A 22122-nucleotide genomic window follows, 5' to 3' on the forward strand; every position below is an offset into this window, starting at 1 on the left:
TCTCCGGCACGGCGAGCGGCGCAGGGGCTCGGTGCTGCGGCTGCCGGAGCCCCCCGCTCCCCGCTCCGCTCCCGCAGGCACCGCGGCGGCGCCGCCGGGCTCCGAGGCTCCGCTCCGGGGAGCGGGCAGCTCGCCGGCTCCTCATTTCCCCCCCTTCCCCTGCTCCCGGTGTTATTTCAGCCTTTTCGGCGTAGAGGATCCCCCACACGCACGCACGCTGCCCCCCGCCCGAGGTTTCTTTGGTCCAGCCGGAATTCGCGACGCTCCCGGGGATTTTCCCACCCAAGCTGGGGTCTATGAGCGGGAAGGTGATCAAGCCCAAAGAAGAGAAAGATGCTTCCAAGGGTAAGGCAGGCGCAGCCGCCCCGATCAGCGGCTCGTTCCCCGGCCCGACCGCGGACAGCCCGAGCTCACCGGGCCGGGAGGGGGGCACGGCTCCGGGGGCAGCCCCGGCCGGGGGACCCCGGCACGGCAGGGAGCGGTGCCCGGCGCTGCTCGGCACCCCGGCACGGCCGCGGGGCCCGCTCAATGCGGCACCGGCGGGAGCGGGGCCCCCCCGATCCCCGCGGGGAGGGGAGGGGAGGGGGCGGCTCCCGGCCGGGGCCGGGGGTGCTCGGCGCTGCGGCGGCCCCGGCTCCGGCCAGCGGGGCGGGGAGGGGACGCACGGCACGGAGACCGGGAGCCGGGGCACCCGGCCGGGGCCGGGCGCGGGGGGACACCGGCCGGGGCCGGGCACCGGGATTTCCCCGCCCCGCCTCGCCCCGGGCTCCGCGGCGCTGGGGCGTGCGGGGCCGGGCTGCCCGCGCCGGGGGCTGCGGGGGTCCCTGCCGGGGTCCCTGCCGGGGTCCCTGCCGGGGTCCCTGCCGGGGGTCGTGCCCCGCGCGGTGCCCGCCCGGGGTCGCACAGGTGGCGGTGTCCCCCGTGCCATCCCGGCCGGCTGCGGGGCTCGGTGTCCCTCGGGCGCTGTCCCCGGGAGCTCCCCGCACAGCCGAGCGTGGGCTCGGACTCCCGGCTCGGAGCCGGGGGCTCTGGGGGCCGGGCCTCCCCGAAGGACCAAAACCTGCTCCTCATTTCCTAGTTCTGTAAAACGGAGTGGGACGCTTCCCTGCCGGTTACTTTTTTAGCAGCCAGAGAGGCCGAATCAAAACAATACAGCCTTTCTATTCTTTATAAAAAGCTTTTTGGTTTCATGATTTTGAGAATTTATGTTTAACACTTTGGAAAGCTTCTTTTTTTATATTCTTTTTATGTGAGTTTTTTTCCCCAACTGTGTCTTTCCCCTTCTTACTGTGTTCTGTCTCATGTCCAAATCCTCAGCGTTTGCATGACATTTTTTTTTCTCAGCAACACAATCAACTTCACTACTTAGATGCATTGCAAAACCTTACTTTTTTTAGATAAATATGTTTTGCCTTTACATTATATCCTTTGAAGTTGAGTTGGTTTTGATTTTCTTTCATGGTGGCCCTATTCGCTATATTTGCTTTAAATAATTTATTGAGCAGTGCAGAACAAAAGATTCCCGCCTTTCTGAGGAATTACTTTGCATGATTTAGAACTGTGGTATAAACATAAACAAAAAGAAATTGCCATACTTGTGCTATGCTTGCCTGAAAGCTTACTTTTCAAATCAAGCTTACATATTCCATTTTGTGCTATGATTCCAAGTTCTAATGACACATTTCGTGTCTGAAATTGCTTTGGCACATTTCAGACCAGTGGGACAAAGGCATTTGTGTGTCTGTTAATGAGTCAGTGATGCCTGAGACGTGCGAGGCTGTGATGTCAGTGCTGACAGGGTACCAGCAGGTGAATATTCTGAGGCTCTCAGGAAAAGCAGTGGGTGCTGCTACTCTGCTTCTAGGAGATGCTGCTCTGCTCCCTGAGCTCATAGAAAAACTTTGTGTTACCACCAAGTAAAGAGGCAGTTGTAGGTACAGCAGGAGGAGCCATGTGTGAGGAGGTTTGTGAGTCATGGTGATCACCTGTGAAACAGCTTTTAGGGATGCTGAGAAGGAGTTCATATTTACTGGCTCGTGTATAGGCTGCATGGTTCTCTTCAGCCTCTTGAGCTCTAGACAAGAATAGGAAATGTTCTTTCCTCTGAACCACCTGAATTCTCCTTTGGTGATTGCAAGGGTTAATACTCTTCATGGGAATGTTTAATTTGGCTCCAGCCATAGTAAATCCAGGCAGTGAGGGGTGGGGTTTTTTGTTAAGATTTATTTAGTTTGGATGGGGTTTTTTATACAATTAAACAATTTATAATTTGCCTGGAAAGGATGGGATACCATTTCCTGCGTTTTTGTGCAGGTGTACTGTGGCACTGGAGTCCTGAGAGAAAGCTCTGTGGTTTGGAGTTAGTTAACCTCTCTTTCAGAGAACAACATAATCATGTTTTATGTACGTGTGCCTTGTTGTGGTGATGGTTCAGGTACCCCACTCTGTAAGGTAAGGTGATGTAGTTTGAATCCCTGCTGTAAATGCAGCTGTTCCAGGGTTATGTTTGCCTCATAAATGTGGAATGCTTCTCAGTGAGAGCAGTGCCAGCTTTTCTCACTCCTGAAGCTTTCTCAGGCATTGCAGGGCCATGCATGAGGTGAGACCTTGCTGTAGTTCTCTACAGAATTTGGGGAGGGACGTGTTCAGTCCAAATGTAGGAGCTGTACCGTGTACGTTGTTAAAAGACACTTTCTTCCACTGGCTTTTGGGGTGGCTCTTTCTAGAAAAAAACTGATCTTTATATAGAACCTTGAAAGGCCATGGATTTTTCTGGGAATAATCACAATCCAGAGCAAATACTTAACTGCCTTGCGGTGGTTGTCTGCAGTGAAATTAGGCTTTTGTAAAGTCTGTGGTGGTGTTAGTGGAGTTCTGCAGGTGTTACAGAAGTATAAAAATCTATTTTTAATTAAAATAGTGGGGGTTTTTCACGTCTTTCCTGAAGCCAAAGAGGAAGGTAACTGCTTGCTTGAGAGTGTGTTGGTCCCACTTCTAAGTCCTGCCTAGAAAACCCAGTGATGGCTGTGTTTTGCTCAGTATCTGGTTGCTTTTAAAAGTGGCTGTGGGCATTTAGAATTATCTAACCTAATCTTAAATAAAGCTCATGGATTAACAGAATGAAGTCAGGGATGTGCACCTTTCCTTTCTGCAAGATGCTGCATGAACTGTGTGTGTGTACCTATAAGATTAGGGCAGATGATGGCATTGATTTCCCCTCCCCCCTGTTTATTTTAGGTGTGTCAGAGCCGGACAGGTGCAGAGTGCTGTGAGCACAGGTATGCCCCAGCTGCTCCCCAGGGGCAGGTGGGCAGTGCTGCCGTGCTCTGGGGTGCAGGCTGTTTGGGGAAGCCAGCAGCCGGTTCCAGAGAGCAGCCTGTCCCCTCTGAGCTGGCTTCACCCTGGGGCAGGTGTGCGTGTCTGCTCACTGTGTCCGGGGAGGCAGGAATTCAGGGGCTGGAGAAGAACAGCTCAGCATCCCACAGTGGTCAGTGATTTGGGAGCAGCTCAGTGCTCAGGACATGCTCTGGGTGCATTCCCAGCACAGCAGTGGTCACTGATTTTGGGAGCAGCTCAGTGCTCAGGACATGCTCTGGGTGCATTCCCAGTGCAGCAGCGATCAGTGATTTTGGGAGCAGCTCTCCTGCATACCCAGCTCCCACCAGGCAGGTTCTTGTCCTGGCACGGAGCTGCTGTGCCCAGAGCCTTGGCTGTGCCAGGGCAGGGCACTTCCCCCAGAAGTTTTTGCCTTGCACTCTGGGCACAGTGCATCCATCGAGCGTCCCCATCGGTCCTTGAGGCTGTACCAACATAACCTGCTTTGGATTAAATACTTTTTATCTTCTGTTTGGGGAGGGTTGTGGGGCAGGAGGAGAGCCCTGGGCATTGGGAAGGGAGCTGGGAGTGCTGAAAGCCCTGTGCTTTGGACCTGGGCCTTAGAGAGCCCGTGCTGTCTGGTATTACAGCCAGGCCCTTTCACAGGCTGCTCTGCAGTTTGTGTGGCTCCTCTGGGCAAAGTCAAGAGCTGGAGCAGAGAGTCTCAACCTGAATCTGAGGGATGGATTAATCTGCATTTGTGCTCCTTTTTACTAAGGGGATTATGTACTATTGGCTTCCCCATCAAAGCAGATGCAGGGAGATCTTTTCCTGTCACCGTGCTGTCACCACAAGGAACTGGGATAGCTTTGTCCAAAAGTCTGATAACCTCAGCCATAAGCAGTGAGAAAATGCAGAGTGTGTTTTCTTCTGCAGAAAGCAAAATAGGAGCATTTTTGAAGCTGAAAGCTTCTAATCTGAGAAGAGTGTATTGAAATAGTGACAGTAACAGTGAAGACTTTGGAAGTACAGGTACTATTCTAATTCAGTGACAGCAGAAAACAAAGCACTTAGAGAAATCACTTGGCAGGAAGAACAGAAGTCAGAATTTTGAGGTATCTATTACTGCTTTTCCTGGCTTTATGGCAATATAGGATAATGCAGCTTTTGATTGAAAGGTCTGGAGAAAAGCTGACAAAAATAAAGAAGCTGATCTCAACAGTTATATTTCTATAGTACTGATTCATGAGACAGTAACTTACTTCAGGGACTGAAGAGGAGCAGCATGTAAGCTGACCGCGTCTTGGTCAGAGTCTACGGAATCAAAATTAGCAGCAAGTGCAGCCCTGGTGAGAAGGGGGAAGGGAACACGGTGCTAACTGCCTCAAGTGCTGCCTGGCCAGCTCAGGTCACAGGCAGGGCATTTCTTTGTCTTTTTGTCAGAAATGTGGGTGCCAGTTCTTTTCATTTCAGACCAAAAGCCCCACCAAACTTCAGCAGCAGCTGCAGTTTAGGATATGAACTTGAGGATCTGTTCAGGCAGGCGCTTGCCAGCAGCAGATTGGGTCTCTTTGTGGTCAGTTGGTGCTACTGACCTACACATCAGAACTTGTGTTTGTGTTATAAACACTGAATGGCACCAAAGAGTGAGTGAGTGTTAACCACAGTGCTTTTGTTCACTTCCCACTGGACATCTCAGAGGCTCCTCTCTGAGATTCCAGATTTCACTTTATCGAATAGATGCCTGTATTGCCCACTGGAAAGAGCCAGCCAAAATCTGGGCCATGACCCATTCCATCCTGGTATGAATGCTGCAGGTCACAATAGATGCTCGGTGCTTGGCTGAGGCCCTGATCCATTCAGAACTCCCATTGACACCAGTGGGAGTTCTCTGTCTGCCCGTGGCATTGCCTCTGATTAGTGGGTGGTTGTTAATGTGCCCATGCTTGGAATATTTACAGTAACTACCTCCTGTTCTGACTCATTATCTGGGGCTGGCTTTGGTACCACAAACGACAGTAACTCTATAAAAGAAACATCCTTCCCTCTCAATCCCAAGACAGTGGCCCCTCACATATGTTGATAAAACGTCAGCAGCTAAAAAGTGGAAGCAGTGTTGAGATGAAAATGCCAGCACATTTGTGCTGATGCTCTTGAATGGTTTTCAGTGTTGAGGAAATAAATCCACAGCAAGGCAGGATTTCCAGGGACAAGCTCCACACTCGGGGGTTTGTTAGTGTTGGTTCTCGTGTGGCTGCTGTCCATGCCAAGAACTCGTGTTGTACAGAAGGTAGTAAAAGTCTTTTTTTTTTTTTTTGCTTCTAGAGAGAAACTTATTAATAGTTGATTCTTTGTAGATGCCAAATCTCATCTTCAGAGGAAAAACTCCCAGGCAGATGAAGCCTGGAGGACAAGCAGCCCCCCAGAGCATTGCAGGGCACGGCAAAGGGGGAGCACAGCAGCCTCAGCAGATGGATAAGAATTTGCATGGCTTAGGCTCCTGGCATCTCTGCTCTGTGGCCACCCACAGTACACTGCAGGCTTGTCATTAACTGCGTTTGTGCCGTCTGCTGAGATTTCCTGCAAGGCACTGGTCTTACCCCTGTGCTTTGGGAACGGAGTGCTGCAGGGCAGCCTTGGCTCAATGACTGTTCGTGTTCTGCTTCTGTTCCTCATTGTGTCTTAGCGCTGAAGTGTCCTGCAGGAGACACAGCTCCAGAGTTGTGTGAAAAACCTCCTCAGGAGAAAAGACAGGGCAAGTCCTGTTCCTCAATCTCCTGCAAACACTGAATCCATATTTGTATAAAATCTGCTGTAAATCTGGAGGTGTTCTGTGCACAAATAAAACATTTGTAACTAAGAGGAGAAGCCTCCCATCCTGGACAACCCTTAGCTGAGCCCTTTCAGGCCGGGAGTTTTGTGTTTATGTGTGCTGGAGAGGAACTGCCCTGTTGGTGGCTGGATGCTCTGACAGATTCCGTGGTTTCAGATCTCCTCTGTGGGACTGAAGGTTTCTTAGCCACTCCTGTCCCTCTTAGGTGAGCCTGGCTCTAGGGCTTATGTAGCCCAAACTGTTTTTGCTTCCTCAGCTACATCATTTGACCTAACAAAACTCCCTCCTTTTGCCAAAACATGTCTTGGTTAAGCTTACATGAAAATGCATGTTAAAAACCAAAACAAGACAACTATGTTATATATGTTATTTACAATAATCCTTTTATTTTTGTGTGCTAAATCTTGGGTAAAGGGTTTCTGTGAATTGTCTGGTTTCGTGCTCAATATTTGTATTGTGTTGCTGAGTGAAATGAAGGCAAAAATAATTTGAATTGCACCCTCAGGCAGGTAACAATGCAGTTCTTTTCATGAAGAGAGTGTAAAGTGAGACTGTTCTCCACTTAATTAGTTTTGTGAGAGTGATGTATACGGCAAGGTCAGTGCTAAAGGAAGAAAGGGCTGGCATGGATTGAACACTGCTTACGTTGTTTGAATAATTAGAGCATCACTGTGAGGTGGGAGGGAGCAGAGGACAGAAATGAGGTATGAAGAAGAGATATTCCTGAAATAGCAATCGAATTGCCATTGATCTGGGCTGCATTACATGTACACAGTGACTGAATCTGAGCTGGTGGTGGTTTGTTACCTGTGCCAGTGGTTGTGCTTGCAGCTGAAATGAAGGTGTGTTTATAGAGATGCTCTGTTCTGTGGCCCAGGGAATCTCCAGGTGCTTTTCAAAACCTGGGGTTTGACATAATTGATACAAGGCTCTCTTGGTTGCGTTAAGAATGAATTGTTTAACCAGTGCCTGATATCTTTGATACGTGTGCATTTAGTTAGCACCCAGTTTAGAATTTCTGCTGTGATGGTGGCATCAGATCAGAGGTGGGCATTGTGTAATCCCCCTCTGACCTGTGTGCTCTGCAGGCATTTGCTTTGGGAGTCACTGTGTGAAGTGACAGCTTCACCTCAATGCAGAGATGCAACAGAAAGTATGAAAGAACTAGAGAGGAGAGCCGGGAGGTGGGGCAGAGGAGGGAGCCAGCAGCAGGAGGGAGCAGTGCAGACTGAGCTCCAGGTGATGCACAGCACAGCTCTGCTCACACCTGCCCTCACACACTCTCACCTGCCCAGCAGACACACAGCAGGACAGAGATTCCTTCTGAGTTTGCTTTCAGCCATTTTCCAGCAGTTTCCAAGAAGGTGATAGGTACCTTTCTTTTCCCTTGTGTCTCTTAGGTGGCTCACTGCTGCTGGCCACAATGTTCAAGTAGCTGAGGCTGGATTTACTACCACACATTGTCAGTGTGCTGTCAAACTGCTTACACAGAAACATTTTTCCTTTGGCTTTTAGATCTGCTGTGGAGTTCTGTGCAGCTCTCTTGTACGTTCAGTACACACGTGAACTTCGTACATTGCTCTTACATCTCAGTTTGCCCAAGTTGTGCCACAGTACCTCCTGGAAATGATAAATGTTTTCATTGTAAGGATACACAGTGCTCCGATAAATGTTTTCATTGTAAGGATACACAGTGCTCCTCTGAACTGCTGTCGCTACACTTTGTTCCTCCCAGTGCTGCAGCAGAATAAGAAGCCAGGATGGAGCCCGTTGTCACTGCAAGCCATTGTCACTCCTTGTGGGGTGCAGAGCTGGAGAACCTGGTCCGTGAAAGTCTTCCCTGGTGAAAGAAAGATGTGGGGGTATTTTGGGAGTCGCAGTGTTGGAGGGGATTGCAGGTGGATGCATTTCCTAAGGGAAATGATTTGCCGTTGCATGAGGCAGGTGCTCCCTCCTGGCCCGCAGTTATTCCTCCTGCTGGAGGAGCACAGGTCCCTGCAGCCACGCTGGTGTGAGCGGGGCAGCTTTGTCATGTGCTCTGCTTCACGTTTGCTTCTCGTCTTGCATAGCAGTGACTGAATTCAGAGACTGCCAAAAATAGCTGGCTGCTTTCAAGTGATTGGGCAAGGAGAGCTGGAGTGACTTTCATCTGCTGCTCTTCTCCTCTCCCGCTCTGCCCTGTTTGCTTTCTGAGGAGAGGATATTGGGTTTTCGTTTGCTTTGGCGGAACTCAATAAAAGGTGGTCAAAGTGAAGTAAGTCAAGAGGGATCAAATGGCAAGGCTCTTCTTCATCACCTCATGGGGAGGCTACAGCAGCAGAAAGTCAGAAGTCTGACTCCAGCTGAAAAGAGCTTTTTGGGGTGAAGTGTGAGCTGTTTCAGACCCACTCCAAGGTCAGGATTCTGCCTGGCCAGGGAAGCTGGACGAGGAATGTGTGCTTTGGTGTTTGGTTGGTAGCTGGCTGCTGGCCATACAGAGCTGTGCTACTTGGCCACTGGAGAGCAGCAGAAATGGTTTCCTTGGCTGGAGGAGGGGTTGGGGTGTTTGTTTTGGGGTTGGGTTTCATGTTGTTTGTTTGTTTTGGTTTTTGTTTTGGTTTCTTTTTTTTTTTTTCCTTTTCAGATGATCAGTGCAAGGCCCAGTTTTCAAGTTCTGTTTGTATAATTGTGCCCTCGGGAGGAATTTCTGTCACATGATTTCTGGGATGTTGGGGATTAGTGTAAATGACAGTCTCTTCATGAGGGGTGTCCCGTTGGTAGGTGATGTAGAGGAGTGAAAGCTTTATAGGCAGTGATGCAGTAACTCCTGCACAAGGGGAGAACAGCATGGAAGACAGAAGAAAGATGGACTTTTTCCTAGTAGTTCATTTAAGAACAGTAGATGCTCTTGTTTAGGGATGCTTCATTTACGTGGCAGCAATTAATGACTGTAGAGGAGAAAAGGATTATGCAGAGCTGTGAAAGTTGTCAGTTCTTTTCATGGCAACTTTCAGTGTTCAAAAATTTGAATTTGTTTCCCCACTGGGACATAAGCAAAACTTCTTTGAGGTTTCTCAGGAAAAATAGTCACACTGGAGCTATTTTAAGGAAAAAGACCTGTCAGGTTTTCCATCCCTGTCCTTGTTCCACCCTTGGTCTGAAAGGACCTCCCGTCAAAACAGAGATGCTTTTCCAAGACTTTTGAGTATGATCAGAAAAATTAGTTAGGCCCTTCTGAACAATGTTGGAAGAGATTTTGAAATACATAACAGCTGAAAAAAAGCAGGGTTTTGAGTGAGTGCTGTGGAGGATGGTTGGAAGTTCAGTGGCGAGGTGGTGGGGCTCTGCTTTTTGGTCTGGTTTTGTTTCACTCCACATTTGATCATGAAGGATGAACTTTAAATTGCTTTGTGGAATGAATAAGAGGTGCCAGGCTGAGAATGGAAGGGGGAGAAAGTGTGGTGCAGTGTCAGGAGAAAGCAAATTCTGTGAGACCTTGAATGACGGAAAATTAGCTTTGAAAAGTCTCTGGAGAGCACAAGGAAGCTGAAGAATGTAATGGAAGAGGAGATATTGTGGGTGTAACTCGTAGTAATATCAGGCTGCAGGGAAAGCACGCAGGTTTGACAGCCTGAAATGGTGCAGAAAAGACTTGACAATCTGTCCTGCAAGGTGCCAAACATCTCTACTTTCCATTTGCCCAAAAGCTGTTAGCGCTGTGCTTTGGGCCCCTATCAGTGAATGTTGGATATTCTTGTCATGCCACATTCCCACTATCACAAATTCTTACCTTCGGTGCATTTCAGGAGCCATTGAGTGTGCATGAGGCAGGCTGAGTGAGTGACAAAAGGCTTATGAGAGAAATGAAGAAAACCTAGCAGACTTTGATGGCTGAGGTTCAGAGAGTGAGTGAACTGTTTGTCAGGCACGGCCTCTGTCACTGAGAGGAGAAAACACATTGCTCTTCCTTGCCAGAGCTGGGGAGAGCGTTGCTGCTAGGGCATCCACAATGCCTGCACTCACTGTGGAACCCTGTTCTTTTATATGGCCTTTCTTAAGGTGCTTTTGCCCCCTCAGTCAGGTCTCTAATTACTGTTCTTATTGCTGCTGTGAGCATTTCAAACTGTTCTGTGCATGGGTCGGGTTTGAATAACTACTGGTGAGAGACTTTGATAGATCATCGGTGTTTATTTGGGTGGCACCTTCTAAAGAACAGAACCTGAGCCGGACTCTCCTGTCAGGTTAGACTGAAGCATGATTTGTGCTGCTCAGTATCAGCCTTGCTGAATCAAATCCTCAGTGGAAGTGTGATACGCTTTGCACTTCACAGTGCTGACCGCTCTTGTGATGAATATTTTAAATACTCTTTTTTTCTCCCCTTTTTTTCTTTATAAAAAGTGTGGGAGGGGGTTGTGTTGAATCAGTGTTCTAAGATAAGCCTGAAGATTGCTAGAATGAACTGCAATTTTGAGGCTTGATTCTGCAGTATGGGATTACTGAAGTATGCAAGAGAAACAGATTTTGTTCCTGAAATCTGATCTTGCAGCAGCAGAAAACCGTGCTGGTGAATAAAAGGGAGCAGAGTCCTGTCTTTAGTTTGCATCTTCAGAGATTGCCTGGGAGATGCTGTGAACTGAAACAGTGTGGTTTGAAGTTTTACCCTGTCCTGTGCTGGATGTCCTTGAAGGCAGCTGCTGCCTCTCCAGTTCTGCTGTATTTTGGTCGTTGGTGCTTCAAAATTTGGCTTTGGGAATTATTCTGTGTAATTCAGTCTCTTGCAGTATCTTCATCTTTATCTGTTTCTTATTTATGTTTTACCTTTATTCACAAGCATAGGATAATTGACTCAAAGGTCTTGAAGGATCATTAACACCTTGGTAAATATGGTGAGAATGAAGAGTCTTTAAAAGGTGGTGGCATCAATTTTTGACCCGATCAAAACACCAGCACAAAGCATGGAAATGTTGGTTTTATGTGCATTTTCTATTCAGGATTCAGCTCTGCAGTGTGCTGTGTGACGGCTCTGTGTTTTCCTGTGCGGAGAGAGCTGCTGGTGCTGGATAAATTCGAGCTGATACTGCTGTGATCAGTGAGCAAGGTCTTTCTGTGGAGCATGACTGTGCTTGTAGGCTCAGTACCCTGGCAGAAGCCGTCCGTGGGCTGGCTGAGGATCAGCTGGGCTAGCACAGCTCTCAGAGCACCAGGCACTTTGAGGCTTCGGATCAAACTGTGGCAACAAACCAGATCTGCCTTTGTTTCTGGGCTTTCAAACCTTGCAGCAGTGCAGCGGGCTGCCCTGGTGTGCCCAGCTTTATTTCCCAAGATGTAATTTAATTTATTCCTTGCTCACTGACTTGAGTAAATCAATTAAAACTTGTGTGTGTGTGTCTGTGTGTGTGTGTAACAAGGCTTTGACATAAGGTAATTGATCAGGAGGTGCAGGCATATGAGGAAGGCGTGGGACAGATTTTTAAGCAGAAGAGTGAAACGTGGTGGTTTCTTTTGATGTGGTGTGGTGGTAGCTAAATTCCCATCTTGTGTAGTAACAGGCTTTTCTCTGGGTGCTGTGGTGTTAAACACTCCTCTTTGCACATATGCAGGTTAATCTTTTTTCAGCTTGTCCTGTTGGGAACACGTCATCAGCCTTTTTACTTTGTCTGGAAGGGAGGTTAAGGATGGGAATCTCAAAATGCAAAGACTGTCAGTTGTCCACCTCTTGTGGTAGACCAGTATAGTTCACTCATTAATTACTTCCTGCACCTTGGATACCTCTGGCAACCGCTCCCTTTTCAGTTCCTCTGCCTCTGTGGGGTGCTGTCCCCACAAGCTGGGATGACAAACATGTAGATCCTTCCTGTGCTCCTCCAAGCGCCTCGTGAACCATAAGGACTGACTTTCTTTCAGCCTGAAGCACTGGAGGGTGCAGCTGAAAGGGAGTGAGCACCTTGCCAGGCTTTCCTGCAAGGACCAGGTCCTGCCTTACCTCCAGAGGTACAGTGGTGTGTGGGCACAGCTGCCCAAGTGAGCCCAGGTGTTTTGGCATTGGCAGGAGAGCCAGCCCCTGCCGAGGACCTAGCCTTGCAGCTCTCTCTCCATGGTATTTTCAGAGTTGTAATAATTTCTTGCTCTTGTTTTTCCTCCCCAGAAAAACGAGACCTTGGCTCAAGCTGTGTGTGAACTATTGGGAATTGATGAGTTGTTTGTGATTCTGAATCCAGAGTGAGGGCAGGTATTGCTCACTGCAAGCTCTCCCCTTTCAGGCACAGAGGAAGACCTGATGAAAAGCAGTGTTGCTGAATCTTATTTTTAGCTTCTGTCCTGTGGTGATGTTTTTGTTGTTGTTTGATCATTGGGGGTTTTTTAGATTTGGACTGCCTCTGTCAGGGGTCACGGTCTGTCAGAAGAGCTTTGTTGTGTGTTGATGCTGTTGGTGTTGCTTGGTGGCCCGGCCCCGCCTTGGTGCCCCGTGGCTGCTGTCCCCTGACGTGCTGCTGGTGTGACTGGCACTGTGCTGCTGCTGCAAGGTGCCTGGTAGATAGCCACCTTGCCTTGGGCTCGTGAATGCCCTGCTGTTGCTGTCTGTTGTTGGTGGCACACCTTCAGAGAGCTGTTTGCTCCTGTGCAGCCTGTCCTGCATTTACCCCACTGTGCCAATTGCTGCAGCCACCCCACAGGGCACTGGCCACATCCAGGAGCCGCTGGAGGGACACAACTGCTGATTGGTTTTAACTGTTTTGTAAAAATACTCTTTATTGCCTATGTGTCTGTATACCATTTTTTGGGAGGTTTTTTTGCTTCTCTTCAAGTTTTTTCTTTGCTTCGTGGTTCTGTTCGTGCCCTGGGCCAGGCTTGCTGTCAGACAGGCGCGGGAAGCTGATGCAAATCCTGTGCCCATGGCGTGGACCAAGCTCTCATCTTTGCCTCTGTTATTATTAATGCTTTCCTTCGTCTCCTCGAGCCCCTTCCCTTGTCTCACTGACAGCTAAATTGGAAACCAACAGCAGCTCTGCTCTGGCGGCGTTTTGCCCGAGGTGCCAACGATCGACTAAAACTGACTCAGATCATGATTTTAATTGGTTTGATTTTTGCCAGTGGCTTTAGAAAGAAAGCGAGCTATTTTAGTCCTTCTTCATCCTTGGTCAGTTTTATTAATCTGTCTGTGGCTGTGCAAAGCCAGAGGCTTTGGGGAGAGGTGGGTGCTGGGGAGAGGAGCACCCTGCGGTGGTGTTGGGTTGTAGCGGGCACCAGTCCTGCGGTGTGGCCATGAGAAAGCTGCCAATGAGGGGACGTGGCACCTGGTGACTGCTCTAAGGAGGTGTTTTCCATGGAAGAGTGGAGGCATTCAAATGCCAGTTTTTTCCTTTGGTTTCATTTGTTCTAGCTGTGATATTTTTCTCCTTGGACTGCTGGCCCTTGCTTTGAGAGCCGAGGGAGGATAGCTCAGCGCCCGTAAGCGCAGAGATGAGTGGTGACACGTGTTTGTGCTGCTCTGCTGTGGACAGCAGCAGTCAGTTTACCTCATGTTTAATGCTTTGATTCTTTGGCAAACACCGAGGTGTTGAAACGACTCGGTGCAGACAGCGAATGATGCATGCCCACAGGTTTGTGTCTGAAGGCATTTTCACGGGGGTGCGCAGGGTTAAAGAGCCTGCGCTCCTTCTGCGCACACATCCCTGCCCTGAAAGGACAGATAACCTCCTCTGAGGGTCCTTGCAGCTTCCTTCAGCCTCTTAACCACCTCCTGCTCCCTAGCTGCAGTTCTCTGCTCTCTTGGCTGGCCTGGTAGAACAAATTATGGATAACTTGAATGCCGGTGAGAATCGTTTGAATATGAAAACAACAACGACACCCTGAATAGAATATGTTGAATTAAAAATATGCAAGCAGCTTTTTCTTTCTGTTCATAAGGTCCTGTTGGGTGCAAACTTTAGCACAGCATGGCTGGTGGTTTGAGTGTCCCTTCAGTTTGAGGCTGGGTTTGTTGAACTGTGGTGGTTTCAGCTTGTATGAAATGTGACCAACAACAAAGTCAGTTCAGGCTCTGGTTAACTTGAAGTTTATGTCTTTTCCATGAGACATATTTGTTCAATTACATTACCTGCTAATTGTATTTCTGAGCAGTTTCTATAACTGTATGTTCTTGATCTGAAAGCTGCATTATTCTCTCGAGGAGATAATCAGTTAGTGACATACTGAGCTCAGCTCATGCTGTCTGCTCTTTGCCTCTGTGGCAAAACCTGAATTTTAGTGGTAGAGGAGGACGTTTCTGTCTATTCTCTCCTTTGTGATGCAGGTGTTTACTGGAAGACTTTTCTTTGTGAATAGATGAATTGTTTGTGATTATTTTTCCCCTGCCCTAAGTTATTTAAATAACATAATTTATAATGAAATTTTTTGTGCTATTTAAAACCCACCAAACTGAAATAGCTATGGGCCATGCAGTTCATTATTAGAAGGCTCTTCTGAATCAGAAAACCATGTTTCTGGAAGATATGTGACTTTGAAATACAAATCCTGCTGACTGGTGCTGGACTCTCGAGTTAGAGATGGAGGAGTTTGTGCTTTGCTGGCATGTGAAGAGCATCTTCTGTCCCAGCCTCATCAGGAAAGGCAGCTTTTGGAGGGAGTACAAGTCCTTTCCAGAAGTGGTGCTGAGGCCAAAGAAGGCTCTTGACTTCTCGTGGTATTAATGGGCTGAAATGGAAAATGGGAAGCCTTGACAGGGCCAGTGAGTTGGCATAAAATTCAGCCTTTAAATGATGGTTTGGCACCACAAAATGCTGATGGTGCTGAGGCTCCTGGGGCATGGTAGGCAGAACCCACTTCTCCAAGAAAAGTTTATTTCTTTTTCCTGCATCAATATTTATGAATTTTCCCCTGCCACCCTCCAGGCAGCAGTGACCCAGTTTTAGGGTTCTGGGTATTTATGGGAGATGGGGGTGAGGATAAAATTAGGGTACGAATGTGGTGTTCCAGGCACCTCACAGATCCATTGCTGTGGCTCCTCTGTGGGTGTTGTGTGTGCTGGGTAATTTTATTCACCCTCTCAATCACCAGGGCTTTGGGAGCTGTCACAGAAAGGACAGTGGGTGACAGTGAAGGGTTCTCCGTGGCCACAGGCTGCCCCAGCTGGAGCTGCTCCTGCCCTCCTCTCCTGAGGTGGTGAGCCCGGTGTGTCTGGCCAGGGCCTGCAGCCCTGCTCTGTCTCACCCTCCTCCAGGTTCATGGGCTCCAAAGGGGGAGCTGGCTGAGCTGGCAGTGCTGCACACTGCTTATGGAGAGGTGGTTTATAAATTGTCTCTGGTCTGAAAAAATACCCCCCTCTATTAAACTGTACATAACCTATCAGAAATGACATTTTAGAAAATACTTATCCAAGGCCCAAAACATTGTGGCACACTGAGTCCTCTGCCTGAGAAAAAGCAGGTATGTTGTAATGAAAACCATTTTGATCAGATTTACCTCTCAGCCTTTTGATCTTTATGAAGGTGGAGAGCTGGGTGTTGTAGTTAACTGGCATCCTAAGTTCCCAGCCCTTAAATTGCTAGCAAAGTGTAATGCCTGTATTTCTGAAGGTTTCTGTGGTTTTGTTATATGATTTTTTCTTTTAAACTGGGGACACAGTGGGTCAGGGTATTCTCTAGGTCATATGTTAAATGATCAAATAGTCTGTGTTTTGGTTTGGAGCAGAAGGGATGGTGGATGTATTCCTGCACTTGTGGAGCCATTGGGTACTGAGAGTTGTGTTCAAAATGGTCAAGTCCTTTTTCAGTGTGAATCATGGATTGTGTGAAAGCTTTCCTTAATTAAATAGTATCTAGTTAATATTTAATATTTCAGGGTTTTCTTCTTTGCTTCATGTGTCCAGGCTCCACTGCAGTGCTTTCACACTGAAAGCAGATCCCCAAAAGATGAGATTTTCCAGGCTGCTTAGCTGAGTAAGTTGTCTTTAATAACAAGGTCTGCACAACCCGGTGCTTCTCATTTCAGTGGAGAAACTTTTCAATGACTGTATGCACCCTCAGATTGTCTTCATTCCTTTATGCAAGGAAATCTGTCTACGTAACACTCCAGCTGTTCATTTCCTGTTGTGCTTTTAGTAGCAGCATTGCTGTTAAATAGCTACTGATAAAAGTTTTCCACAGATCAGGATAAGCTAAAAAATTTGTGGCTTGAGCACCAAGCAGGCAGGCAGCCTTGAAAGCAAAATGTCAGAGGAGAATTGTACATGAAGCAGCTGACATTCAGATGGGCAGCACAGACTCGGGATTATACAGTTTCTGCTCATCATTGACTTGATTTTTTGTCTTTGTCTCCTGAAAACCCTTCTAGGCATCTTTCAAAATAGCATCTCTCTGTCCCTGAATATGTTTAGAAAAGCTTAGCTGCTGAAGAATCTTAGCTTGAAATCGTAGGGCTCTTCATTGAAGGGAAGAGATTAGTTCAGTATACCTTACAAGGGCACTCATTTTCTTTTCCAGTACTCTCACATATTCATTGTGTCCTTTTCTGGGAAACCATTCTCCCTCTGAAGTTTCTACAATGGTTCTGGGCTGGCTTTGTCCTCAGGCTGTTGTGATCTACTGCATTTTACTTGTCCAAGTTTCTGTTTTTCTGTTCACGGTAAATAAGCTTGGGCTGAAGCCACAAGCCCTCAGTGGCGCTGGGATGGAGCTGCTCTGCAAAACCTGGCTGTGCTTTGTGTACCTGGTTGTGGAATGTTGTGTAGTCCTTGTGACTATGAGGTGCTTGAAGCAAAGCAGAGGGGAAGGAGAGTGTCTGGAGCTGAGCTAATCCTCAGCAAATGCCTGAGTTCTTAAATGACAGTGGTAAGACAGAGAATTGAAGACCAAGAATCTGGAGATGTAAAAACAGTCTTTGACAGGAGCCCCTGTGGGTGCACAGCTTTCACTGTGCTTTCCTGAGTAACTTTGTTCTGACTACAGAACCAATACTTCTGTGGGTTTTGTTGCTTTATACCGCTGAATCTGGATTTTGAGGAATGATCATCCTGGGAAAGGCCTGCTGAGGTCCAGGACCTGTCCAGGCCATGGGATGCTGCAGTGACGGGGAGAGGCAGCGTCTGCCGGGCACCCCAGGCCGCTCTGGTTTGTGCCTCCATCTGTGGAGGGGCTGGCAGGGCAAACGCAGCTCTGCAGCCAGAGCCTGGGGTCTGTCAGCTCCTGTGTGTCCCTGCTGAGCCCTCCTGGAGTGTCAGACGCTGCGTGTGAGGGAGAGGAGCTGCCTGCAGCATCCCGCACTCAGGCGTGTGGTGCGCTGCAGACCTGCCCCAGAGGGTCAGAGCACACAGGGGCTCCTCATCTGCCTGCAGCAGAGAGGGGCAGTTCCAGATGTCTGCTCCAGCAAACCCTCCCACCTCCAAAGACCAGGCTTTCCAGCAGTGCTTCCCCCTGCTGCTGCTGCCAGGATCCCTGTGTGCCCACAGACCCCTGAGCAGGGCACCAGAGGCTTCCCTGTCCTGGGCCGTCTGCTCCTTCAAACACCCCAGCAAAGGCAGTAAAAACAGGGCAGGCCCTGGCACTGGGAGAGGAGAGGGCAGTGATGGTGATGCCCTGGGCAGAGTGCTCCAGCCATGCACTGCCCCTTGGGCCATGGCACAGGGAGAGGAGAGGGCAGTGATGGTGATGCCCTGGGCAGAGTGCTCCAGCCATGCACTGCCCCTTGGGCCATGGCACAGGGAGAGGAGAGGGCAGTGATGGTGATGCCCTGGGCAGAGTGCTTCAGCCATGCACTGCCCCTTGGGCCATGGCACAGGGAGAGGAGAGGGCAGTGATGGTGGTGCCCAGAGTGCTCCAGCCATGCACTGCCCCACAGGGCAGGCCCTGGCACAGGGAGAGGAGAGGGCAGTGATGGTGATGCCCTGGGCAGAGTGCTCCAGCCATGCACTGCCCCTTGGGCCATGGCACAGGCAGAGGAGAGGGCAGTGATGGTGATGCCCTGGGCAGAGTGCTTCAGCCATGCACTGCCCCACAGGGCCATGGCACAGAGAGGGAGAGGAGAGGGCAGTGATGGTGATGCCCTGGGCAGAGTGCTTCAGCCATGCACTGCCCCTTGGGCCATGGCACAGAGAGGGAGAGGAGAGGGCAGTGATGGTGATGCCCTGGGCAGAGTGCTCCAGCCATGCACTGCCCCACAGGGCAGGCCCTGGCACAGGGAGGGGAGAGGGCAGTGATGGTGATGCCCTGGGCAGAGTGCTCCATCCGTGCACTGCCCCTTGGGCCATGGCACAGGGAGAGGAGAGGGCAGTGATGGTGATGCCCTGGGCAGAGTGCTCCAGCCATGCACTGCCCCTTGGGCCATGGCAGATCATTCGGGGCTGGCTTTGCAGGCAGGCTGGGCACCAGCCCCAGGTGGATTTGCACACCCCAGCTGAGCCCAGGATGGCCCTCTGGAATTCCTCAGGGATTTTCACACCTCTGCCTTTGCGGCCGAGGTGGGTGAGAGCAGGGTGCTCCGGAGGCTGATCACATCCAGCCTGTTCCTCTGGGGTCAGCCCTGGCTCCCCAGCTGCAGGTGGCTGGAAATGCCCCAGCTTTTGGTGTCTGTGCTTTCATCTGGTGTTTTCTCAGCTGAGCCCTGTGAGCCCTTTTCCTTGTGTCCTGCCTCCTTTCTCCACAGCTGCCAACCTTTCATCTCCCCCCCTCAACACCCTTCTTTCCTCCACGGGTGCTAATGCCTAACCTGTATTTAGCCTGGGCTTTGCTTCTGCTTTTGCCAGATCTGGTGAAGGGATTGTGTGCCAGAGACTTGTTCAATCTTTCCTAATAAAATGGCCAAATAAATGACAGCGTTCTTTCTTTCTGTCCTCAAACCAGCACAGCTATAACAGTGCTACACTTGGAGACGTGAATTTGTCTGACTGCATGCAGAACAGTCCAGGACTGGTGCAATTCAGTGCTTTTTGCTTAATTTCTTACAATTCTGCTGGTAAATTGGAACATTTGAGAGAGCTTCTAGTTGTTACAGATATGCAGGTGCCTTGCTATTTGTCTGCAGTCCTTCGTTATAACAATTCCAGTCATCAGCCTGTAATGTCTCCACGTTAATTACTCCTTTTGTGAAATGAGATTGGCAAATGAATCTTCATCAAGCAACTGATGAGTACATCTGTGACTTTGTAATTTAAAAGTAAGGTTAATAAGGCCAGGTCCTGGTGGGAATCAACTGGTGGTCTTTGTTGTAAAGGTAATGAGTCTGGCTTTCCAGTCTGCATGCCTCTGTTTTCAGAGACTGGCTAAATTAGTAACCAGAAGCAGATGTGAAGTACATTATCCACTCTGTAGATGTTAATTACATCTGCGTAGAATAAACAAATCTCACTACTTTAGCAATCCAGGTGTGTGCCTTCTGAAAACGTGGGAAGGCTCATTCTGCTTGCAGCGGTGGTCCCGAGTAGTTCCCAAGTACAGATACGTGTTCCTGGTGTTGGGAGCGCCACGCCGGCTTTGGGCTTGCATCACACAAATCTTCTGTTCTCTGCTCTTCCCTTTTCACTCATGGCTCACTTGAGCAGGCTTATTTGTCATCTGAGCCTTGTGTTCATCTGTGCACAGCTGTGACTGTGGCCAGCAGCTGTGAGGCTGTGTCCTAGCCTGGGGAAGCAGGACTCAGATGTGCTCTTGTTCCGCTTTCCTTCTCAGCGGTGCTAAAATGGTGCCTCTTCCATAGTGGATCCATTGAAAGGTTGGTGCAGACAAAGGCAGCTGAAATCCTGGCACTGTGTGTGTGCTCAGTGCAGCTCACCTGCCTTCAGCAGAGCAGAGCTGTTCCAGGGGCAGGAGCCCTCAGGGTTTGCCTCATTCTGTCCCGTTCTGAGCTCAGCTGCCCCCAGAGTGGGAGATGGCTCCCTTCATGAAAAGGCACTGTGTTTCTTGGTGGGGCTTGCATTTCATCTCTTGATTAAAAAAAAAAACAAACCCTTTTTTATGCCCTGCTTATGGATGTGGAATAGCTCAAAGACGGTGTGGAAATGATGTTGAGATGGGACTTCTTGGCATCAGAGGACCAGCTGAAGCTATCTCTGGGCCTCAGCTGACTGTTGCTGACTGTTGTCCTCTGTATGTGGCACTAACTTGGAAATCCTAGAATTGGAACTACCTGTTATGCTGCAGTAGAATTTCTGCTAGGTTTTAGTGCAGCAAATAATATTTTACTGTAATTTATTGCTTCCCAGTTAATGTAAGTTATAGATACTCATTAACTTTGGAATAAATACTAAATTTTACTCTTGCAATTACAAGGCAGCATTAGGATATAATTTAAATCAGCTTTAATATAGAATGTTAAGAAAAATGAACAGGATTTTAAATGTAAATGACACATATTTAAATGGGAGCTCTTTGCTATATAATTATTAGTCTGTATGCCCTACATGTCGGGATTACATGTGAATGTTCTTTGTGCATTAAGTGCAAAGTAATCAGAGGTAGAAGATGTCTTAAAGATAATAAAATCAATTCATTGTGTTAATGTATTCGTGTTCAAAAGCAGGCGTAGACTCTCAGGAACATTTGCCAGAGAGAAGATGATTTGCAAAGAGATGGAGCAGGGGAGAGAAAGGAAAAGCAGTTGGGATGGTGGTGTCGTAGCTGGTAGCATACAGTCAAAACAGTGCATATCAGAAAAGTCAATAACTTACCTTTGTAAAGCTGTGACATGGAAGCAGTGCTGTTCCAGGAGTTCCCTGGCTGCTGCTGCTGCTCAGTCCAGCTGTTTGCTGAGCTCCCACTCAGGGCTGAACGGGCCTGGCTTTGGAGGTGGCTCCTTGGGGCAGTGTCCCAGTGACTTTGTTGTTCTCACATCAGTAATTAAAAGTACTGCAAGTTCTGCACACAGCCACCAGTTCTGCTTTGCACTGAGACCTGAGCAAGGCTAGTAATTCAGATAGCTTTTGTAAATGCCCATGGATTATTAGATTCTGCTACTTAGCATAATTATGAAGCTTAGCAGGCAGTTCTTCTGGGGCTGTTCTGACAGAGCTGTAGATGGAGGACTTTGAGATGAGGTGCTGGAACACATGCATCGAAAGGAAAAACCAGTTTTGATATGGTAAGTACTGTGTTGGAAAGCATTACAGCACAGGATGCTGTGCATGCCTGACTTTGCAATGGTAGCGTGTTTGAAGCTGGTGATTAGGACATTAAAAACTATTTCCTGGGAGTTTGCCACAATAAAAGAACAAGCAGGGACAAACCTATTGGCAGATGTTCCCCAGTGGAAGCACTTAAGCAGTAGGTCTTGTTCACAGTCCTTGGTCCAAAACCCAGGAGTTTGTGCTTGCTGATGGATGCCTGCAGTCATTTTCCAAGGTGCAGAAATATCTGTGCAGTTAACTGATTTGGATTTATCTAAACAATATGAAGGACAAGAGAAATGATGCAAATATATCTAAGTAGCCCTCTGCCTTCGTAGCTGAGATTGTCTCCCTTGTTAGCTTGCGCTGCTGATCCAATTCGCCATAGCAGCAGTTCCTGGCAAATGCAAGGTGAAGTATAAGTCCTTAGGCTTTTAGTTTCATAGTTACAACAAATCATAGTCAAGCCCTAGGTTTGTTGAAAATATAACATCCCAGTTTGGTTTCTTAGGGACAATGCTGTGCATGATTACATGGTCTGTCAAATATTTTCATCTGTGTAAAGCTTGAACTCAGGAAAGTCAGTGGGACTTCAAAAACATTGAGTTTCTGCAATTTCATGGAAAGTGCTGTTGTGTAAAGGAGAAGGACCCAAACCAGCACCTCTAGTAAGGCAGAGTGGGTCACACCTCCTCTCTTAGGTTCAGAGAACTGCTCAGATGCTGATGTGATTGCATCCTTGAGTCAGAACCAAGTGTCCAGCCAGGCAGGCCAGAAACTGGGGAGAAGTGGGAAAATACTGTAAGCTAGAATGTGCACAGACATGGCAGATGTAAGGGGGAGATGTTGGGGGGAAAAGTGACCAGTCAAGAAAAACACAATCATAATGTCTCCTTATGCA

The 22122-nt window shown here is 48.5% G+C and overlaps 1 protein-coding gene across 1 annotated transcript in view; it reads left to right on the forward strand.

The window, feature by feature from the left end:
* Window positions 1-296: 296 nt before the first annotated feature.
* FGF13 (fibroblast growth factor 13) overlaps window positions 297-22122 on the forward strand; it is a gene marked incomplete at both ends in the record, with an annotated part of 190627 nt that continues 168801 nt past the window's right edge. Inside the window, one exon of the mRNA XM_084212798.1 lies at window positions 297-345. Within this exon, the coding sequence (XP_084068924.1) occupies window positions 297-345 (49 nt within the window). The remainder of the gene's footprint in view (window positions 346-22122) is intronic.

This window comes from Fringilla coelebs (assembly GCF_963513975.1).
Source record: "Fringilla coelebs genome assembly, chromosome: 11".
NCBI classification, from domain to species: Eukaryota; Metazoa; Chordata; class Aves; order Passeriformes; family Fringillidae; genus Fringilla; species Fringilla coelebs.